General features: G+C 43.1%; 1 protein-coding gene across 2 annotated transcripts in view; it reads right to left on the bottom strand.

Annotated features, from left to right (window-relative positions):
- The window catches only part of DTNB (dystrobrevin, beta), a 202,114-nt gene that overhangs the window by 74,969 nt on the left and 108,325 nt on the right, over positions 1 to 18,820 (bottom strand). For both annotated transcript variants that reach the window (XM_010565883.1, XM_010565882.1), the window contains 2 exons: positions 9,876 to 9,965; positions 1,728 to 1,815 (listed from right to left, as the gene is read on the bottom strand). In XM_010565883.1, the coding sequence (XP_010564185.1) occupies positions 1,728 to 1,815; positions 9,876 to 9,965 (178 nt within the window). The remainder of the gene's footprint in view (positions 1 to 1,727; positions 1,816 to 9,875; positions 9,966 to 18,820) is intronic.

The raw sequence follows: 18,820 nt of genomic DNA, 5'->3' as shown, positions 1-18,820 counted from the left end.
TACATCCTTTCTCTACCACACTTCAATCCCTGGCAGCACTTTGACATCTACCCTATGCTGTAACTTATTTGGATGAAAAGAAAGCAGTAATTTGTCACAGGTCTTTGAAAAGTCTCAGGAAATTCTGAATGCTGCTTTCTTTACATCCAAATAAGTTGCTTCATTTTTTACTTCTTTCAGAACTACAAAGTACACAGAAACAGACTGAGGTGATTTACAGATTTTTAAATGATCAGGTTCTTTCAGAACCAATATTGTGACTCCTTAGTTTTCATAACACTCCTTTGTTACTACCAGAAAAAGTCAGGTCATGAGTAAGAATTCTTCCACCATCTTCCAGGGTGAAACTGATTCAGCACTTACTGTCTCAAAAACTTTAATTTTATATGAAGATTACATAGAAATCACCTCCCTTTTCATCTAAACCAGAAAGTTTGCACCGCATTGCTTTAATATTTCAACACGAACATAGTCCTAGTGAACTGAATGACTTCAGAAATGCAAAGATACCATTTGACAGAGATAATGGGAACTGACAGTTAAAAATGTTTAAAAAGCATAATTCTTTTTTATTAAAGTTTTACAAAAGGGAAATACCTGGTCACATCCATATGATGAAGTCAGATTATTGGCTGAACACACACTGAAGGAAATTATGAGGAGGCATAAGCCTACCTTGCTGGAAAGGACTTGGAAGTATTTATACAACAAATACTTAATGAAAAGGTGAATGAGGACACTGACGTTAAGATACTTCTCTAGCCACAGTAACGTGTGGCAAGACACACACTCTGCCATAGTGGTAAGATGCTTAGGAGAGGTCATTGCTACTGCTGGAGGTTGTGGAAGACAAGGGCTATATCTGAAATGGTATATGGATAAGAATACGTTTTGCAATAGCAATCGCGTAGAGCAGCAATGAGGGAGAGACATTGGTGCAGCCTGTTCAAAGCTGATATAGCAGGCCTAAGGATGTGCACCTTCGACAGACAGAAAGTGTAGCCAGGTTTTTGAGTACGTGCTAAGCCAAGCTGCTTCTGAGCAGCACACTTGGTGGAAATGTTGTAAAATGGCAGCCGTGATTTGAGGGAGACCCACTGCCGCTCAGTAACATGGAAGATTGCTCCTGCAAACACTGCTCTCCTTTTGTACGGATAAAACAGCAAAGACAGGTATCTCCCCATCCAGCTAGACTGCAATTATGCTACGGAATTTCAGTAAATTCTTAATTGCCATGACCTCCTGTAGCAATTTTCTGTTAAAGCAGTGTTTATTTTTACCAATTTAAAATTGGTTGGGTGTTTCCTTTAGTTTCTTCTATTATAAGAGACTGCAAACATAAAAAATACCTTCCCTTCTTTCTCTCAGTCTCCTTCCCTCTGGAATAAATATATTCCATAACGTTTGTTCCATGATTTGTTTTCCTCAGGTATCTACGTATTTATCTCTTCTGTAGACTAAGTAGGACTAATCTGCTTATTCTCTTGTCTCCTCTGACCTCATTTCTAATAATTTGTGTTGTCGTTTCCCATTTCCCTGCTCTTCCCCTGCTGCCTGAGAACACAGTATTTCTGCTGAAAATGAGGAAAGCTTACTGCTCTTTCACATCAGCTGAATAAACAAAAAAAGACAATTTCACACAGCTATTAGCATTAAGCTACTAATTAGACTCTGAAAAACACCTTCCATATTCCACGGTTGGTAAAGAGGGATGAATATTCACTTACTGCATTTCCAGCTTCGGCAGCCAGCCGGGCGGCGTATCTGGCAATCAGCCTGTGCTCCTCGTCCAGCCTGCCGGGGCTGTCCAGGACACTGCCGGGGAAAAGCCAAAACACCCTGTCAGTATCCGCCGCCTCGAGATATTACTCATATCGGGGGATGACAGAGAAAAGGATGTATTATTGCAAAGAGACAGTGATGGGAAATAGAAGAGTCACACAGGAAATAATCTAGATCATTCTCTTTTTCATTCCACTTCCAAAGGGGGGACTGCTCTCAAGATTTTCTGCCTAGTAGCATTTTCTCCAGGATTCACATATTCCAGTTTTAAATGATTAAAATAACTTGTTTTCAACAATTCATAAATATGCATCATGAGGAACAAATTTCATTTGTTTCTGAGGAGCTTTTCTGCAAACCCTTTTGGTTTTCTCAAGGTAAATAGGGGCAAATAGCTGAATGACAAAGGACAAAACCTTTGTCCTCAGGAGATGTAGGATGACAAGTGTCAAAGTCAGGATGATTTCCAGGAGGAAGAGTGTGGGGAACCACACTGACCTGAGAAGAACAGACTCTCACTGAGCAACATCAACTTAAATGCAAATAGTACTTTGTAAGTCAGCCTGACTTACGCCTGACTTCCCACCTTACAACACCTAAATGTACAAAACGTGGTAATTTGAGACTTGGTCCTTCACATCTCAGCTAGCAGAGGATGAAACAGCTCCAGCTGCCTCGCATTGCCTCACGCAGACAGGCTGTAGCTGTCTTAGAAATGTTGCTAAAGAGGTATTAAAAAATATTTCCAATAATCATCAGCAACAGTGACAGCACCATGAGGTGACAGAAGAAAGGGACATTGAATTTTGAAATGGGAGAGGTAGAGACAGTAAATGGGCAGATTCCCAACATTAGGAAGTGAAAGGCAGCACCTGGATCTTTCTCACATTTAACAGGAGCATCATCCGCTCTGTGCATGTTAATCATTAACGTGATTAACCTAGTCTGGTAACCCAGTTAGTGCCTAGAGTGCTGAATCAGTTTCTACTATTCACAGATAATTGTCTTTTTAATATAAACACACAGGGGGACAAAGGATAATTTTCAGGTTGTGTTAACTGAAGCCAGTCAATGTTAAGATCTATTACCAGCTTGGTTTCGGTGGCACAGTGGCCTTGCCACACAGAAGCAGCAGGAGGAAGCCAAATGAAAGAGCAAGTTTTTAAGTCAACATCCAACTGAACTATTCAATAGTTGCTTGTTGTCTTACTGCTGCACAGAGATTTCTCATCACAGTCTCCCTTTAAAAGGGAAGCAACTCAATTAGTTGTATAAACCAAACCATTATTAACTGCAAACAGCCAGGATTAATGTGGAAATGAGCAACCTGCTTCATGTTGCAACACAGCCTTCCTAACACTATCCGTGCTGTTTCATGTGGGATTCACAAATACCATGCTGGCTGCCATAAATAACGCAACACGGTACATGTATGTGCTTACAGTGAAATTCAGGGTCAGAATCACACCACAGACAGTAGCAAAGAAAAAGCAAAGAAAAAAAGACACACACCTAGTGCACAGCAAAAGTTACTTTCAGTCCGTGTTACCACTTCACAAGATAATTTAAATTTCTTTAAGCTTAATTTCACAGGTTTATGTTTACATTATTTTGATTTCACAGATTTATGTTTACCTTATTTAAAGAACTAAATCTATATTGCATACACTATGTTTATTTAAAAACACAGATTTGATTTCTTTTTTGTAATGCCGAATTTAACAACCTGATCTCTTTTAAGACTCTGAAGGTCTGCCAGATGATGCGTTTGAGGTGGCATAGAAACATTGGACTGAATTTAATAGACATACGACTACAGTTTACACAGATGGGTCTACAATGAGTATAAATTGCACTATTATGCCTCTGCGTTTGGCCTGCTGGATTAAGACCTGAAGATATTCAACTAAACAGCACAAAGGAAGCAGCTGGCGAAAGGTGAGCTAAAACAGTGGGGAAACTGATTTAAGAGAAGAAAAAACAGAGTCTACACTAGGCTTGATGAACTTCTTGCACGCCTTCATGCCAATTAATTTTCTTTTTTTTTTTTTTTTTGGGTGAAGGAGAACAAACTTCCCCATCCCACTTCCTGAATCTGATACTGTTTTTGTTCGGCTTTGCTCTGCAATTTTGTCTGTATGTGGTTTTTTCTGCTTTTATAGGAATGCAGATCATTTAATCCCTTCTACCCTTTCCATAATCTGGTATCTCCTAATACCTCTCCTAGCTCCTGGAACTATTACCTCTTTTTATCTAAGAGAATTAGAAAATAGTTAATTAATAGAGAATGGTGATTGACAATTTCTTACTTTCTTGAGGAAAACCTGTAACTTAAAAAAACCACAAAACCACAAAACCCAACAACTTTTTGCATTTGCTTTTAGAAATATCTTACAGATGGAGAGGAAGTGGAGTTCAAGCACATCTCCTGGCCCTCCTGCACGTGCTTTAATATAAAAGTTTGAACAAATGAATCACTACAGCTCTGTCGAATTAACAGAGAGGGTATTAAACACAACCTACAAAATACTACAGAATTCTTTACATCGCTTCACAAAGGAGAACTCATTTCTTTGTAGTTTTAATTTCTGTGGAGCCATTGCAAAGGATTCCTACCCTGAAAACCCTTCCTTGACAGGAGTCCTGTGGAGCCTCCCCCTGCCTAAATGAGTCCCATTGGTATCCAGCGCTGCCTGTGCGGAAAGGTCCCGGAGCGACAGCCAACACACAAACGAGAGGACAGCAGCTCGAGAACAGGAAAGGTAGCAAAGGGGAAGAATAAGTCTGGCTTAAGCCCAGAGCTCAGAACCGAGGAGGGTATGTGAGTGAGAGTTCAGAGATTTTCACAGCAGCAGAATTTTGGAAAGGTAATATTACAGATTTCCCTATCTTAAAAATACTGTGCCAGGCGGTTTGGTCTATTCTGACAGCATTGTGCTACTTATACAGCACTGGTGATTCGTCAGTCTGTGAGCTCTCCCACTTCTTCCTTTGGAGATACAGGTGATAGCTGGCACAGGGATAACACAGATGGAAAGGTCTGACTCGGGGAGGCTTTGACGCGCACAAGGAAGCGTCATCCTTGGGACAGCCTGGCTCTACTGAGAGGCACTGAGACAAGGAGACAGAATCAGACTGATCGGAGCCACAGAACGTGAGCACCCCGAGGGGAGACAGGGAGGGTGAAGTGATGCTGATTTTTAGGTGTCAGTGGAAATGTTTGAGACAACGTGATAAACGCATACAGGAAGTATTGCTCCTGCGGTCCCTTTGATCTGACCCAAATGTGTGCCAGCACTGAAAGGGATGTTCGCAGCCTCTGCCCTCCACTGCTGTGCTGGCAGTAGTGTCGGGGCAACGCGATGAGCCAGCGAAGGAAATTGAATTGGCTTAAGACTGGCCTGACAAAACAATAACTTGTTTTCTGCCAGGGCAGTTCCCTGAGCCAGCTCAGGAGGTGGCTGCATAAACGTGGGAGTTAACACAAAGGCGAGAGCCAGTGCACTGGCAGGATGAATGGAGCAGGGGGGAAAAGGGGAAAAATCAGCACTTATGCCAGCTTGAGGCTTTTATGAAATTACGTCCAGCAAAATGGGGGCAAATGCAGTCTGTAAAGAGAAAGCTGTGATGCCAGTGCCCTGTTGTCAAATACTAACACAAAAATGAGCTTGGACAACCAAAGTATTGGCTAGGGATGGGTAATCAGTAAAGGATGTAAGAGAAGATGATACAACATGGGGGGAGGTTTGAGATCTTAGGCTCCTTCCAAAACTGCTTAGGAGTTCACAATGCTGAGAAGTGGCAGAGAACAGCAAAAGAAGGCAACGGCTTATTCTTCCAGCACTGACCTGAAGGGCCACACATCCCAGCTGTCAACTGATGGTGAGCCAAGAGTAAGGATCTTGGGGACAGAGTATCTTCAAGAAAAGTGACTCTTTCCTTTCACTCTCCTTTAAAATCAGGAGTGCTGCAGACAACTGCAGTTTCAGAGTCAGGAATTTAAAGGAAACCAAATCAAACCAGCCAAGCAGCTAACCATCCATCCGTCTACCTAGATCAACCAACCAAAAGTAAAACACATAAATCCTGTGGCCAGCTGTTTTCTGCAGGAAATGCAGAATACATAATACATAAAAATAACGACGTTCCAGGTAGGGCTACTCAATTTTTCTAGTGAAAAGCGGAGCTGAAGTAGAGGCTTCATGGGGACTGGGGAAAAGCAGGCTTGCTGAATGATGTGGAACATAAGTTATGAATGCTAAGCTTAAGAAATACGTAACAAACAACTGTCCAAGTAATAAAGCACAACTTATCAGCTCCATAAGCTTTCTAACTGTATGTGGTATAACTTGCTGCACTCTGCAGCTGTCTTTGCCTGCAGCACATCCTTTAGTGTGGGGATTTTCTATTAGTTCTTTGAAAAGCACTTAACCAATTTGGCTTGCTACCACAATAATACAGTAAGTAAAAAAAAGAAAAATATATTACTGTAAGATAAATGAAGTCCACTGAGCTCTGTTTGCTATATTCCTTATGTAGCTTGGATGGACTTTTTGGTTGGAGGACATCAGTGAATTAAATAATTTTTAATATGATGAAAAATCTCAGGGATCCAGCTAGCCATGGCTTAAAGGCTCTCAAAGTTTGGCTGAAAGACATGAAAAGATGCTGGCCAATAAAGAGCAAAAGTAAGTATACACAAAATCAGTGACTAGAAGTGGAAGAACATTCAAATTTGAAGTAGGGCTCTTTTTTAAAGGAGTCGGCACAATTAATCACTGGGACAGATTGTCAGTGAAACGAGTGGCTTCTCAATCATGGTGTTCTCTGAAAGCTACACCTTTAGAGAAACAAGGTATTAGGATCAGCACAGGGATGAACAGGGGTAATGGTTTTAAACTAAAAGAGGGCAGGTTCAAACCAGATATAAGGAAGAAATTGTTTACACTGAGGGTGGTGAGACACTGGCCCAGGTTGCCCAGACAGGTGGTCGCTGCCCGATCCCTGGAACCATTCAAGGTCAGGTTGGACGGGGCTCTGAGCAACCTGATCTAGTTGAAGATGTCCCTGCCCATGGCAGGGGGTTGGACTAGATGACCTTGAAAGGTCCCAAACCATCCTATGATTATAGGATGGGATGGGATGGGATGGGATAGAATGGAACAGAACAGAACAGACTATTTCAGTTGGAAGGGACCTACAACAGTCATCTAGCCCAACTGACCGATCACTTTAGGGCTGACCAAAAGTTAAAGGATATTATTAAGGGCATCGTCCAAATGCCTCTTAAACGTCCAAATGCCTGGACACTGGTGTGAGTCGACAGAGAAGATGCTCTAATGGTCTCTTCTGGCCCTGAGGCTATACTGCCCTGACCCGACTGGGGCTGTGAGGAGCGTAAGAACAGCAGCTGGGCCAGAACAGCAGTCCGGTACCTTGTCTCCAACAGCAGCTCAGAGCAGATGCAAACAGGAGAACAGAAGAGAGAAAGCAAGTGATGGTTATTACAGAAAATGCTGTCCATAAGTGAGATTTACTGTTATCTCGATCAGTCAGAAACAGAGACGGTCTGCAGGGGCTGGCTGGAATACACTGAGGATCTCCACACAGCCTGCCAAAAGCAGAAAGATATACTGTTATAGGAGATTTTGGGGCGGGTGAGGGGTGAAGATCAAAAGAAGTGACAATGGAGCACAGATTTCATCAGTCTCTGGTGTTGACTTGGAAGACACTCCCGTACACAATGAAACTAGGATTTAAATTATTTTCTTCACGTTTGGCTTCTTCTAGGAGTACGCTGTTACTCTGGTAACACTACCAAGTGATTTTTTAAAATTTAAAGACCTAAAAGACTGGGAACCTCTACTCCAACTGGTTGTAACGTGGCAGCTACGAGCTACATACAGTATTCTAATCTCGTATACTCTTCAAGATGCACTCCTTTGTATCTCAAAATCCTATGATTACAGTACTTGAGTGAAGGTGAGAGTCTGAAATTCCTTGGGTTTTATTGTCTTGTGGACAATATTATGGGCTTTCAGTTCATAGCAGGTGATAGCAGACAACAGTGATTCACTATCAAGAAAAAAACCTGACTCTCCCCAGAGATCTAGACAGCCAGAATGCACTTCATCAATACACCAGTGGAATACAAATTTCTACATGACAGTGATGAAATAGGACTCTAAAAATATTATCCACAGGATGACAACTTGGATAGAGCAAGGCCTTTACATATAGCCTCCAGATCACTAAACCTCCTTTTCCTTTCCAGCACAGCTCTGGCTCTGTAAAGGCACAATTTAATTAGGTCCAAAAGTGGAATACGGAAAACCTCCCAGCTATGTCCTGTGATGAAATGGGAGAGCTGCATTTTGGGGCTCTAGGGTAAAATTTCTCTACATAGACACAGACGTGAAATATAAATGTACACAAATACTAAAGCCAAGATAAAAGAAATTAATTCTTCAAAGCATTAACATTTTTTGGAAAGGCACAGAAAGAAGCAGTCCTATTAAGCAGGTCATGTTGATAGGACTGAAAGAGCTTGCTTGTTTAGCCCAGGTAACAAAGATGGTGACAGGATGGGACACCTGTCTGCGACTGCGTTTGGGTTGGAGAGGTAAAAGCAGTAAGGAGAAAGAACAGTTAGAGTTATAGGACAATGCTGGCACAAGAACTAATGGGTATGAGCTGGCTGTGAAAAAAATGTAAGGTGGAAGACTGTGGAGAGCAATGACGAGTGGTAAGTGGCGTTCCTCAGGGGTCGGTGTTGGGACCAGCACTGTTTAACATCTTTGTCAGTGACATGGACAGTGGGATTGAGCGCACCCTCAGCAAGTCTGCCGATGACACCAAGCTGTGTGGTGCAGTCGATGCGCTGGAGGGAAGGGATGCCATCCAGAGGGACCTGGACAAGCTCAAGACGTGGGTCTGTGTGAACCTCCTGAGGTTCAAACAAGGCCAAGTGCAAGGTCCTGCACCTGGGTCAGGGCAATCCCCCGTATTGATACAGGCTGGGGGCTGAAGGGATCGAGAGCAGCCCTGCAGAGAAGGACTTGGGGGGACTGGTGGGTGAAAAGCTGGACGAGACCTGGCAATGTGCGCTCGCAGCCCAGGAAGCCAACCGTGTCCTGGGCTGCATCCCAAGCAGCGTGGCCAGCAGGTCGAGGGAGGGGATTCTGCCCCTCTGCTCCGATCGGGTGAGACCCCACCTGGAGTCCTGCGTCCAGTGCTGGGGTCCTCAGCACAGGAAAGACATGGACCTGTTGGAGCGGGTCCAGAGGAGGGACACTAAGATGATCCGAGGGTTGGAACAGCTCTGCTATGAGGACAGGTTGAGAGAGTTGGGGTTTTTCAGTCTGGAGAAGAGAAGGCTCCAGGGAGACTTTACTGTGGCCTTCCAGGGGGCCTACAAGAAAGCTGAAGAGGGACTTTTTACAAGGGCATGTAGTGATAGGACAAAGGGTAATGGCTTTAAACTGAAAGAGGATAGATTTAGATTAGATAAAAGGAAGAAATTCTTCACTGTGGGGGTGGTGAGGCACTGGAACAGGTTGCCCAGAGAGGCTGTGGATGCTCCATTCCTGGAATTGTTCAAGGCCAGATTGGATGGGTCCTTGAGCAACCTGATCTGGTTGAAGATGTCCCTGCCCATGGCAGGGGGGTTGGAACTAGATGACCTTTAAGGTCCCTTCCAACCCAACCCAAACCATTCTGTGATTTGATGAAATTAGACAGTTTCCTGCTGGTGAAAGACGAGATTCCAGAATGGTCATGGAGAGAAAAATTATCTAACCCATTTGGGACAATGATAATCAGTTCACGTAAGGGATTCTGTAACACAGTGAATGCAACAGGGTGGTAATGGACACAAATTGATCCCTTCCTATCTGATGTCTTCCCCTGTGCATACTTGTGTGTGCACGCATGCGTACATATTTGTGTATTTTCAGAAGATTTCGGAGAATACTAAATACATTTCCCTCTATTTGCCAATGGAGGCCAAATACCTTTGATTGGAACATCACTCCCCAGAGGAAGCAGCGTTACTGTACCCGTCCCTGCTTCAGGAATGCTTTCCTAACACTAACCGTGTACCGCTCTGCAGCCGGTTCACGTAGGTTGCTATCAGTGCATGCTCGTCAGCTAATCGGCTGGCAGTATCCAGGTTGCACTGTAACCTAGCAGCAATGAAGGCAAAAGAGAGCAAACAAAACATAACATAAATACAAAGCAAATAATTAATGAATGTTAATGAAACAAACAGTTAAAAATTAAAACAAACAGATGAGTAATTAAAAATGTAAATATGTTTCTGCAAGTCACATGAAAAGGATACATTCTGCAGTTCAAGATTAAAACACAGATTAGGGAACATGTGGGTACCTAAATATGCAATGAATACAGCTGTGGAGCTTCCCTCTGCCTGCTGTCGCTCTGGGAGAGCAGGACTGCCCTGAGCAACATGATCAAAAGCATCAGGCAGCCTCCGACTGCAGCAGCGACATTTCCACCAGGATCCGCCGTCTTCAGGGAGCCACTGGGAACAGACTGCTGAGCACAACCAGAGCCACCGTGGCTGGGGGGACTGGAGCCTCCAACCTGAACAGAACTTACCCTTCTGCTGTCAAACCACTCCAAAAATACCCCAAACCACAATGGGTTGCAGTTTTATTACCATGTCTAAAATCAGAACTGAAAGCGTCCAGTCTCTTCCCTTTCTCACATAAAACAGGTCCACCAAACAATAAAAAAACCTAAAAAATTAGTGGTTGGTATCAACAAAGCTACCCTCTAACAGGGATTCATTAAATGACATAGTATTTTTTTTGTTTTGACGACTCACAAAAATAAAGCTACTACAGTTTTGAATACTTCTATGAATAAAGATTGAATGCAAGAAATATTTGTCAGAAGTAATCCCACATAAATAACTACTTGTCTATATGGTCCAATTAAAATGTGCTGGTTTCTACCATGCTTGCAGCATCATCATCTCAAAAACCCTGAGAGAATACAGCAAAACAGTTCTTTTTTTATCCCAGGCATTGCACACAAAGGCCACAACGTTTTCTTCTCCAACCCAAAAGAGTGATATACCAATTCTGCTATGCTAGATTTCCTCCACATCCACATGAAGTTTTGCCTACAGGACTCCAGTCTGCTGTTCCACCACAAGAAATGGTGCGTGTGTAAAGAAAGCACCACTCTCTACTGGGAGACGAAAAGTCCCGTGCAGATATGAGATCAGATTGTTACCTAAAAAAATGATTCTTGAACATGTATCACTATTATTTTAGCATAATATGCATTGCTTCCTAAAATACAAGAGAAATTCCATTTTTCATTTCTATGTCAGGTATTCAAGCCGCTCTTTCAATTGATAAACTGCAGTTAATTTCTTCTCCACACATGTCCAGGAAGTATTTGTTTCAGAAGCTTTTATAAACATGGCATTTATTGCTTTCAGCATCAATATACTGACACTATGAAAACAGAATTCACATTTTTTAGACATACAAACTCTTTTCTTCTCTGTTATGTGCAGCAACATGTCAAAGAAGTCTGCCAGAAGCAGAATAAGACCTTATAAAAAAGAGGCAAAATGGAATTACCCACGTCAACCCCTCCAGGCAATGAGCAACCTTTGTAATAATGGGTTTGTAATAAGAAAGAGACTTAATATTAACCACTGCACGGAAGAATTTTTAAGCAATCTACACTTTGTGAAGCCTGACTCCTGGCAAGTGCTGAAAAGCTTAATTTTAGATATGCTTTATAGCAGGCACATTGCTGCAACCACAACAATTAAGATTCCAAGACCTTTTTCATTATAACTCATTACACATGCTCTTTTGAAAAGTAAAAAGCCCAGCAGAAATGACCACATTTTAAACTCAAAATGGCAATAGCTTTAACAATGATTAGCATTCCTGGTTTTGGAAGAAAAATAAGAGTTAGATTAAATTAACATGAGTCTGAACACTCTTCCTAGCATGTATCTGATTTTCCAGTCACATTTGTGAACACAGGTAAGCTTGCCGGGTGGTACCCCAGCCCCCTCCAGAACATTGCTCAGCAGCCTCCAAACCTCAGAAAATCACAAAATGCAGAATTAAGGTACATGCTGACAACCTCCTCTCTGCCTCCTCCCAGGATGGCACTAAGACAGTAGGAATCCCTGGCAGGTATTCTGGCTGCTTTACTTTGTTAGGTGCAGCTATATGGAATAATGGAAAGAGTAAAGATACAGTCGGATCAGGTTTTTGACTACAGGAGAGCTGGAGAAAGAGGGTCACCAGGGGGGAAGCCCACTGCTCCCGATAAATCTATCGCCAAAAGTAGATGCATTCTGGGAAGAACAATTCATCGCTGTGTTTGGCAGGCTGTGTCAGCTACAGCGTACAGATATTTTCTCATTGAGGAGAATATCTAAGTGTAGTGGGCAGGAGAAAGTGCAGGGCCTAGTGGCATTCTGTGGCTTGCACTGGGGTGTTGTAAAAATCTTGTAGGTATGCATGTTGCTTTCATAGAGCAAGGGAAGGATTAAAATATAAAAGTTAGTGTAGGTAATCCTGATCTGCAAAACTCACATAAACTCAAGCTTCGTGGTTCAACAGAAAGCATTAAGCTCGTACCCACTGTCCTAGTACCTTCGTGGCTGAAGGTGCTGCTCTATTTGCAAAAGGCAGGCTGCATTTGTCCCCTAAAGCGGAGCCATCATGGCAGTGCTGGCTCATTATTCAAAGAAAGCAGAATTTAAGTTATGCTGACACGTACCTTTAACTCTCATTTCCAAAGGGCTTGCCTTTTACTGAGTTCAGCTCCTCTGGGAAAGCCTGAGAACTATGGACAAGCTTAATTCTTTGTAAACTTTGTCAGTATAATACCTACCAAATGTTTGTATAGCAGTTAGTGCTCATTCAAAGCTGCTGTAAGCATGCTAATTAACAGCTAAGCAGCAGTGCGGATGGCAAAAAGTAGAAGCAATACATGACAGCGCTACTGACAGGACAGGAAAAGAAATCACCAACCTAGTACATAAACCTATACCTTAAAAATTTATTTCACGTTGGTCTCAGTTAAGGTGCAAAATTGTTTGGTACGTCCCTCTGCTTCCTTACCCCCCCAGCAACGTTCCCTGTTGCAGGTAAACAAACCCGCAACACCACCAGCCTACCTACTCTCGTTTTCTTACGAAGCAACTGGCATCTCGGTAACATTGCTACACCTGAACTGTTCCTGGTGCCTTCTGCTGCTGCATGCCCTGCTTCGCAAGCGGGGATTTACTTGGAGGACACTCACGCACTGGAAACACCGAGCAAGCTGTGTGCTGAACCAGGGATCGCCTGGGCTAAGCTGGGGACCCCCTGGTCCAGCCACCTCCCTGCTCCCAGATGGCTTCTCACCTCTCCCCATCACACCCCAAGGCTGCTGACTTGTCTCCTTCCCTCTCCCCACCTCGTCCAGGGACGTCTGACATGGTAATTCTGTATTAGCTTGCTTTCAGATGTTTAAACATATATAATTCTTAACCTCTACATTTCTGGTGTTTTGAGGTTTAAGGCACTCTGTATTTTGGAACACTATTAGATACCCGTGATTAGCATTGTATTAGAACTGTTCTGAGGCATTTCATTTCTCTGGGTGAGAAAAAGCCCTGTAATGTCTCTGTTCACCACAGCCCAACTCCATCCTTCTTCATTACCCCTGGCTCTTTTCTGAACACCATCTCACCAGACCTGAGCTTCACCCAGCCCTGCTGCACCACACAACCATGATGCAGCTCTTGGTCACCAGCCACCAAGTTACAGCTCCCAAGGACACTTTCATACTCACAGGTGTTGATTAGAACAAATTCTCCCCTCTGGCCTTGATAAATGCAGTTCTGACCCTCTCTTCTCTATTCTTTTTTTCCTCAGTGAATCATTTGTACATCAAAAGGCAATTTTGGAGTAGCCCAAGCCAACTGTGAATGTGAATAGAATTTGCTAAATAATTTTAAGCAAAATAAAAAACCCAAAAACTTAGGAATCGCTTCTCCGTATTGCTCAAGCCATATTGCTAGTGAACATTATGTGGACTTTCAGTCTCCTGTTGAAGTTGTTTCATCTAACACGCTTAGACATACTCTTTAAATTAAAGAAAATCAGAATGGCTCTATGCTTTGGTAATTAATTTACTAGAATGGTGATGTCAAAAGGATCTCAGGTCTCCAGTCCACCCTTCTCCTCAATGGGGGATCAAACAGATGAGATAGCAGATGTTTTCCTAAACTGTTCTTAGAAAGTGTACTGCTGTACCACATAACCTGGTCTGAAATGGATCTGCAGAACTTAACAAACCTCTAGACCCACAGTTGCCACCCCTCATCTGAAACCTCCATTGCTGGGAATTAAATCTGGTGCTTCTCCTCCCCCCTCCCCAGGTGGACACCCAGTCCCCTTCACTGATCCCTCGCCCACGGGGACCGCTGTTAAGAGCTCTGCCAAAGCAGAGCACTCTCCTTCTCTGGAAGGTCAAGCTGTCAACACCACCAGCTGCTTTTGGACTTGCCGTGCGTCTACAGCCTTCTTAGCCCCTGCTGTCCAAAAGTCAAGGCAGTGCATCGGGTGGACGCCACTGTGACTGAGTCATTGTCTGAGCTGCCCTAGATACAGCCCTCCTGTTACTACAGACCCCAATCCCATTACCATCTCCTTTTTTGTGGGAACTTTCTTCATTTGCATTCAGTTCCTAATCCGCTACAATTCCCCAGATGCTTTTCAGCAACTGGCCCGTCTAGTCGGTCATTCTCTACTTCTTATTCATGCATTTTATTTTCTGTCGCTCGAAGCTGTCTTTATTAATTTCATCTTATTGATCTACAGGACCATTCTGAATTAGAGGCTTGCCCTCTGGAGAATCCCCAGTACCTACCTTGCATAGTGTCACTAAGACATTTATGTATGCCTGTTCCTTATTTCATTGTGCAAGCTGCCAAGATGTAAACCGAGCGATGCTGAACTGGGAACTGACCCTGTGGGATCCCACCTGACACATGCTCCCTCTTTGGTAGGAAAATATTGATATTTTGTTTCTCTGACTGCAATTTTTCAACTGGTGTTGCACCCACGTAACAGCAGTTTCAACCAGTCAACATTTACCTAGTTTATTTATGAAAATACCATATGGGATAGTGTCAAAAGCTTTATGAGTCAATACATTTTAAATTAGTGCTTCCCCCTCCTTCATGAGGCCACCCACCCAGGCAGAACCACCCAATTTCCATTCTTTGACATGATTTGTTCTCCACATAGATATGTCAGCTATTTTTATTCCCTACCCCTCTACGTGGGTAGGGACCGATTGTTTTGTAACGTGTTCAGGAATCTGAAGGTATCCCTTTGACTTTCAGACATGTATTTCAGCAATAATATTTTATATAGCCTGAGAGCAGAGAAACAGCAATGTCACCTCTTGACACCACAATGCCACCCCCTCTCCTTTCCCTTTTTTCTTTTCATGAATAAAATATAAGTGGCTCGGTTCCTTGTCTGTGCAGAAAAAGGCCCACAGCCAGCGGTGCCTGTACAGCTGAAGGATGGCCAGCTGTTGGGGATAGGGACAATTCGGGGTGGTTATGCTGCAGATGCAGCCACAGCTGTATTTGTGCCATTCTGCAATTGCCTTTAAAACCTAAAGTCTGGGAAAGTTCATTGTTGAAAAAACATCCTTACAAAGTTACTTTTTATTTATCCTGCACTTTGAGTCATATCTACATCTTGCAAGAAAATTTTTAAACATCTCCCAGAATCATGCCTGGCCCTTAATGTGGCCTGAATTCAGACAGCAGTCAAACACGCTGCTAAGGGCTTGTTTTGTTCTGCTTTAAAAAAAAAAAAAAGAATATATCCCTGGTAGAGAAACTCAGGACTATACTATAACCACAGACTCTTTTAGTTTTCAGAAGATGGCATCAAGGACAAAATACTACCTGCTCCCCCAGGTTAGCCACACACTATAACTGAATTCTTCAAAGCAGCATTAAAATGTAATTCTGTAGTATGTTTTCCATGCTTTTCATATAACAGCCACCATACACAAAACCAGGTTACACCATGCAAAGCAACAGTCCAAAGATAGTAAGAAATAATGTTAACCACGCTCCTTCCAAGGGAAGAAGGGAAGCAGTATTAAGTGGGAAGGGAAAATTGAGGTCAGAAGAATCTGCACAGAGCTGCAGGACACTCCTCCTTGTCCTGCTTCTCAGGGGTGATGGTTGAAGGTTTGGGTCTGGGTGCTCAGTCATGCCCGGGGCTCGAACATGTAACTGCATGTCAGTGAGAATGGGATTTGAAAGGTTCATTGGCTCCTGCCCCAAATTCTACACACTAAGACTTGGCTCTGCAGCTTTATAAGCAACTCAATAAATTACTAAGGTATTTAAATGGTACTTTTGGTGTCTTAAATTAAATTCTGTTCTGAAAATCTACCAGGAAAGCCAAGTAAAATAGACAATTTATTTAAAATCTTGTAATTTACAGCAAGAAATCCCTGCAAATTTTTATTATGCTGGCTCACAACTTTGTAAATCTTTACAAAATTGCACACTGCTGCTCTGGCTACTGAGAAGAGAAAGAGCTTTTGAAAGAGCTGCGAGGATATAATCTAGAGGGGTCTCTTGTTTTCTGTCACATTACTCTTCCCCATGATTGATTTAAATAGTTGTTAAGGTCAAAAAGGATAATTACCATCATTCTCTGCATACTACAGACAATGAAATTTAGCATAGTAATTTCTGAATCAAAGCCATGCTTCTGACTGACCTCCAGCACTCTGTTCAGACAGTGATGTAATCTGGCTTAAAGATTTAAAGTCATGGGGAAGCCACCACATTCCTTGAACACTCTGAACAACCTTTTAATTTCTTCAGACCCCTACCTCCAGCTGTCATATGCAGGAAAGACGATGGGGCGTATATCCAAGCTGAAAATCACACAATATAATTATACAGGGAAATGTAATGCAGTCCAACAGCAGCAGCATGCTGGATGGTCATCATTAAATCAGAGAATAACACCATGATCTCCTAACACTTGAAATTAAAGCAGATACAGGACAGGGAGGAATGAAGAGCCAGCAAAGTGGCTGCAGGACAGCAGTGATAAAAACTGTTTGAGTATGTATGCCGCTGTTAAGTTACTTGAAAAAATAATCAAAATCTTAATCAGAAAACTTGTACCAAACATGTGGAAGAACATGTGGAAGTGTAAAAACAGAGGACTTGAACAAAAATTAAAGTATCAGCATCGTAGTGTCACCAGCAGGTCAAGGGAGAGGATCCTTCCCCTCTGCTCAGCGCTGGTGAGGCCACCCCAGGAGTGCCGGGTCCAGTTCTCCCCAGTACAAGAGGGACATGGACGGACTGGAGAGGGTCCAGCGAGGGGCCACCATGATGCTGAAGGACTGGAGCAACTCTGCTATGGGGAAAGGCTGAGGGGGCTGAGACTGCTCAGCCTGGAGCAGAGCAGGCTCAGGAGGAATGAATCCATGTCTATAAATGCCTGCAAGGAGGGAATGAAGAAGAGGGAGCCAGGCTCTTCCCAGTGGTGCCCAGTGCCAGGACCAGAAGCAATGGGCACAAAATCAGAAATTCCATCTGAATACAAACGCCGCACTTTTTTACTATGAGGGTGGGTAAACACTGGCACAGGTTTGCCCAGAGAGGCTGTAGAGTCTCTGTCTGTGGAGATACTGAAAACCCAACTGGACGTGGTCCTGGGCAACCTCCTCTGGCTGACCCTGCTTGAGCAGGAGTTGGACCAGACGATCTCAAGAGGTCCCTTCCAACCTCAACAAGCCTGCGATTTCTGTGACTTTGTAATGTAAACATTGAGGTGAACTAGGCTGACAAATCTCAGAGCAAAGATCAGGTAGCTAGAAAAAAAAGTGTACATAAAATGGAGTGAAAAAGAACTGAAAAAGAAACTAAGTGTTTGAATGGGATGAGAAATGTGATAGAGAGCAAATCCAAATCCTCAAAGTGCAGTACTCTGGATCTGCTCTGTCTGCAGGGTGCTGCTGATGGACAGTCTTGCTTCCCATTTCCTTCCCTTCTGGTATGGTGTTTTTATCACCACTGCTCTGTTGGACCCAACAGTCCTGTGACAGCAGTTGGATTGCAATAAAGTTATTAGAAAACCCATCGTGAACCAGAGGGAGGAAGAACTGGAACGCACGAGAAATATTACTTCAGCGGCAGCATGTAAGATAAACTGAAGCATCACTACTGGAGAAGGGAAAAAACTACACAAGAGGTGAAAGTAGCTGATGTGAGAAGTGGTGTAAAGGTAGACCTAAGTTTTCACAACAGAGATAGGTTAGAAGACACCACCAAAGCAGCATCAGGATTAAGTACAGCTAGCTTGCCCACAGGTCCTGTGTCTCCTGTTCCTACCCAGCAGTCCCACGAGGCACTTGCTGACTGCAGGATGAGTCTGCAGAGTGCTGTACCTGCACACCCTCCGAGGTCTGCGTTAGCCCAAGACCATCCACATGCCAACAGCAAGAGAGAAACACCTTTCACATCTAGGTTCCAAACCCAAGAATTCTTTTATATTTTATTCACATACTTTCCTCTCGATCTTGAACCTTATAGCCACTTAAGAGTAGTGTAAAAATGTCCCAACTATTCCCCTTGGAGATGCTTTCTGACCATTTTTTCCTCCCCATCAAACTCCCCACGCTCTCACCTAACGCATGTTCCTCAACCCACATTCCACAGACTCAAAATTACATGCAGAGGATTTTAAACCACAGGTTAAAAATAAATACCTAGAGGCATCTAGATATCAGTTGAAATAATAAGTACTGAAACAGAGATTTTTTTTGTTTGAAATTGTTAGACTGAATCATTATGCTGACCCTTGTCCTCACCCTTCCTTCCTTCTTGCCGTCCCCTTCTCTTTCATCTTGTAAAGTATCATCACATCGTCACTGAGCAAGGTTACATGTGAGCTGGGATCTCCCTTGTCTCTAGACAAAGAGATATTTT

Source organism: Haliaeetus leucocephalus, unplaced genomic scaffold, assembly GCF_000737465.1.
Source record: "Haliaeetus leucocephalus isolate CR32 unplaced genomic scaffold, Haliaeetus_leucocephalus-4.0 Scaffold197, whole genome shotgun sequence".
In the NCBI taxonomy this organism is placed as follows: domain Eukaryota; kingdom Metazoa; phylum Chordata; class Aves; order Accipitriformes; family Accipitridae; genus Haliaeetus; species Haliaeetus leucocephalus.
This window is presented reverse-complemented; position numbering and strand designations above follow the sequence as displayed.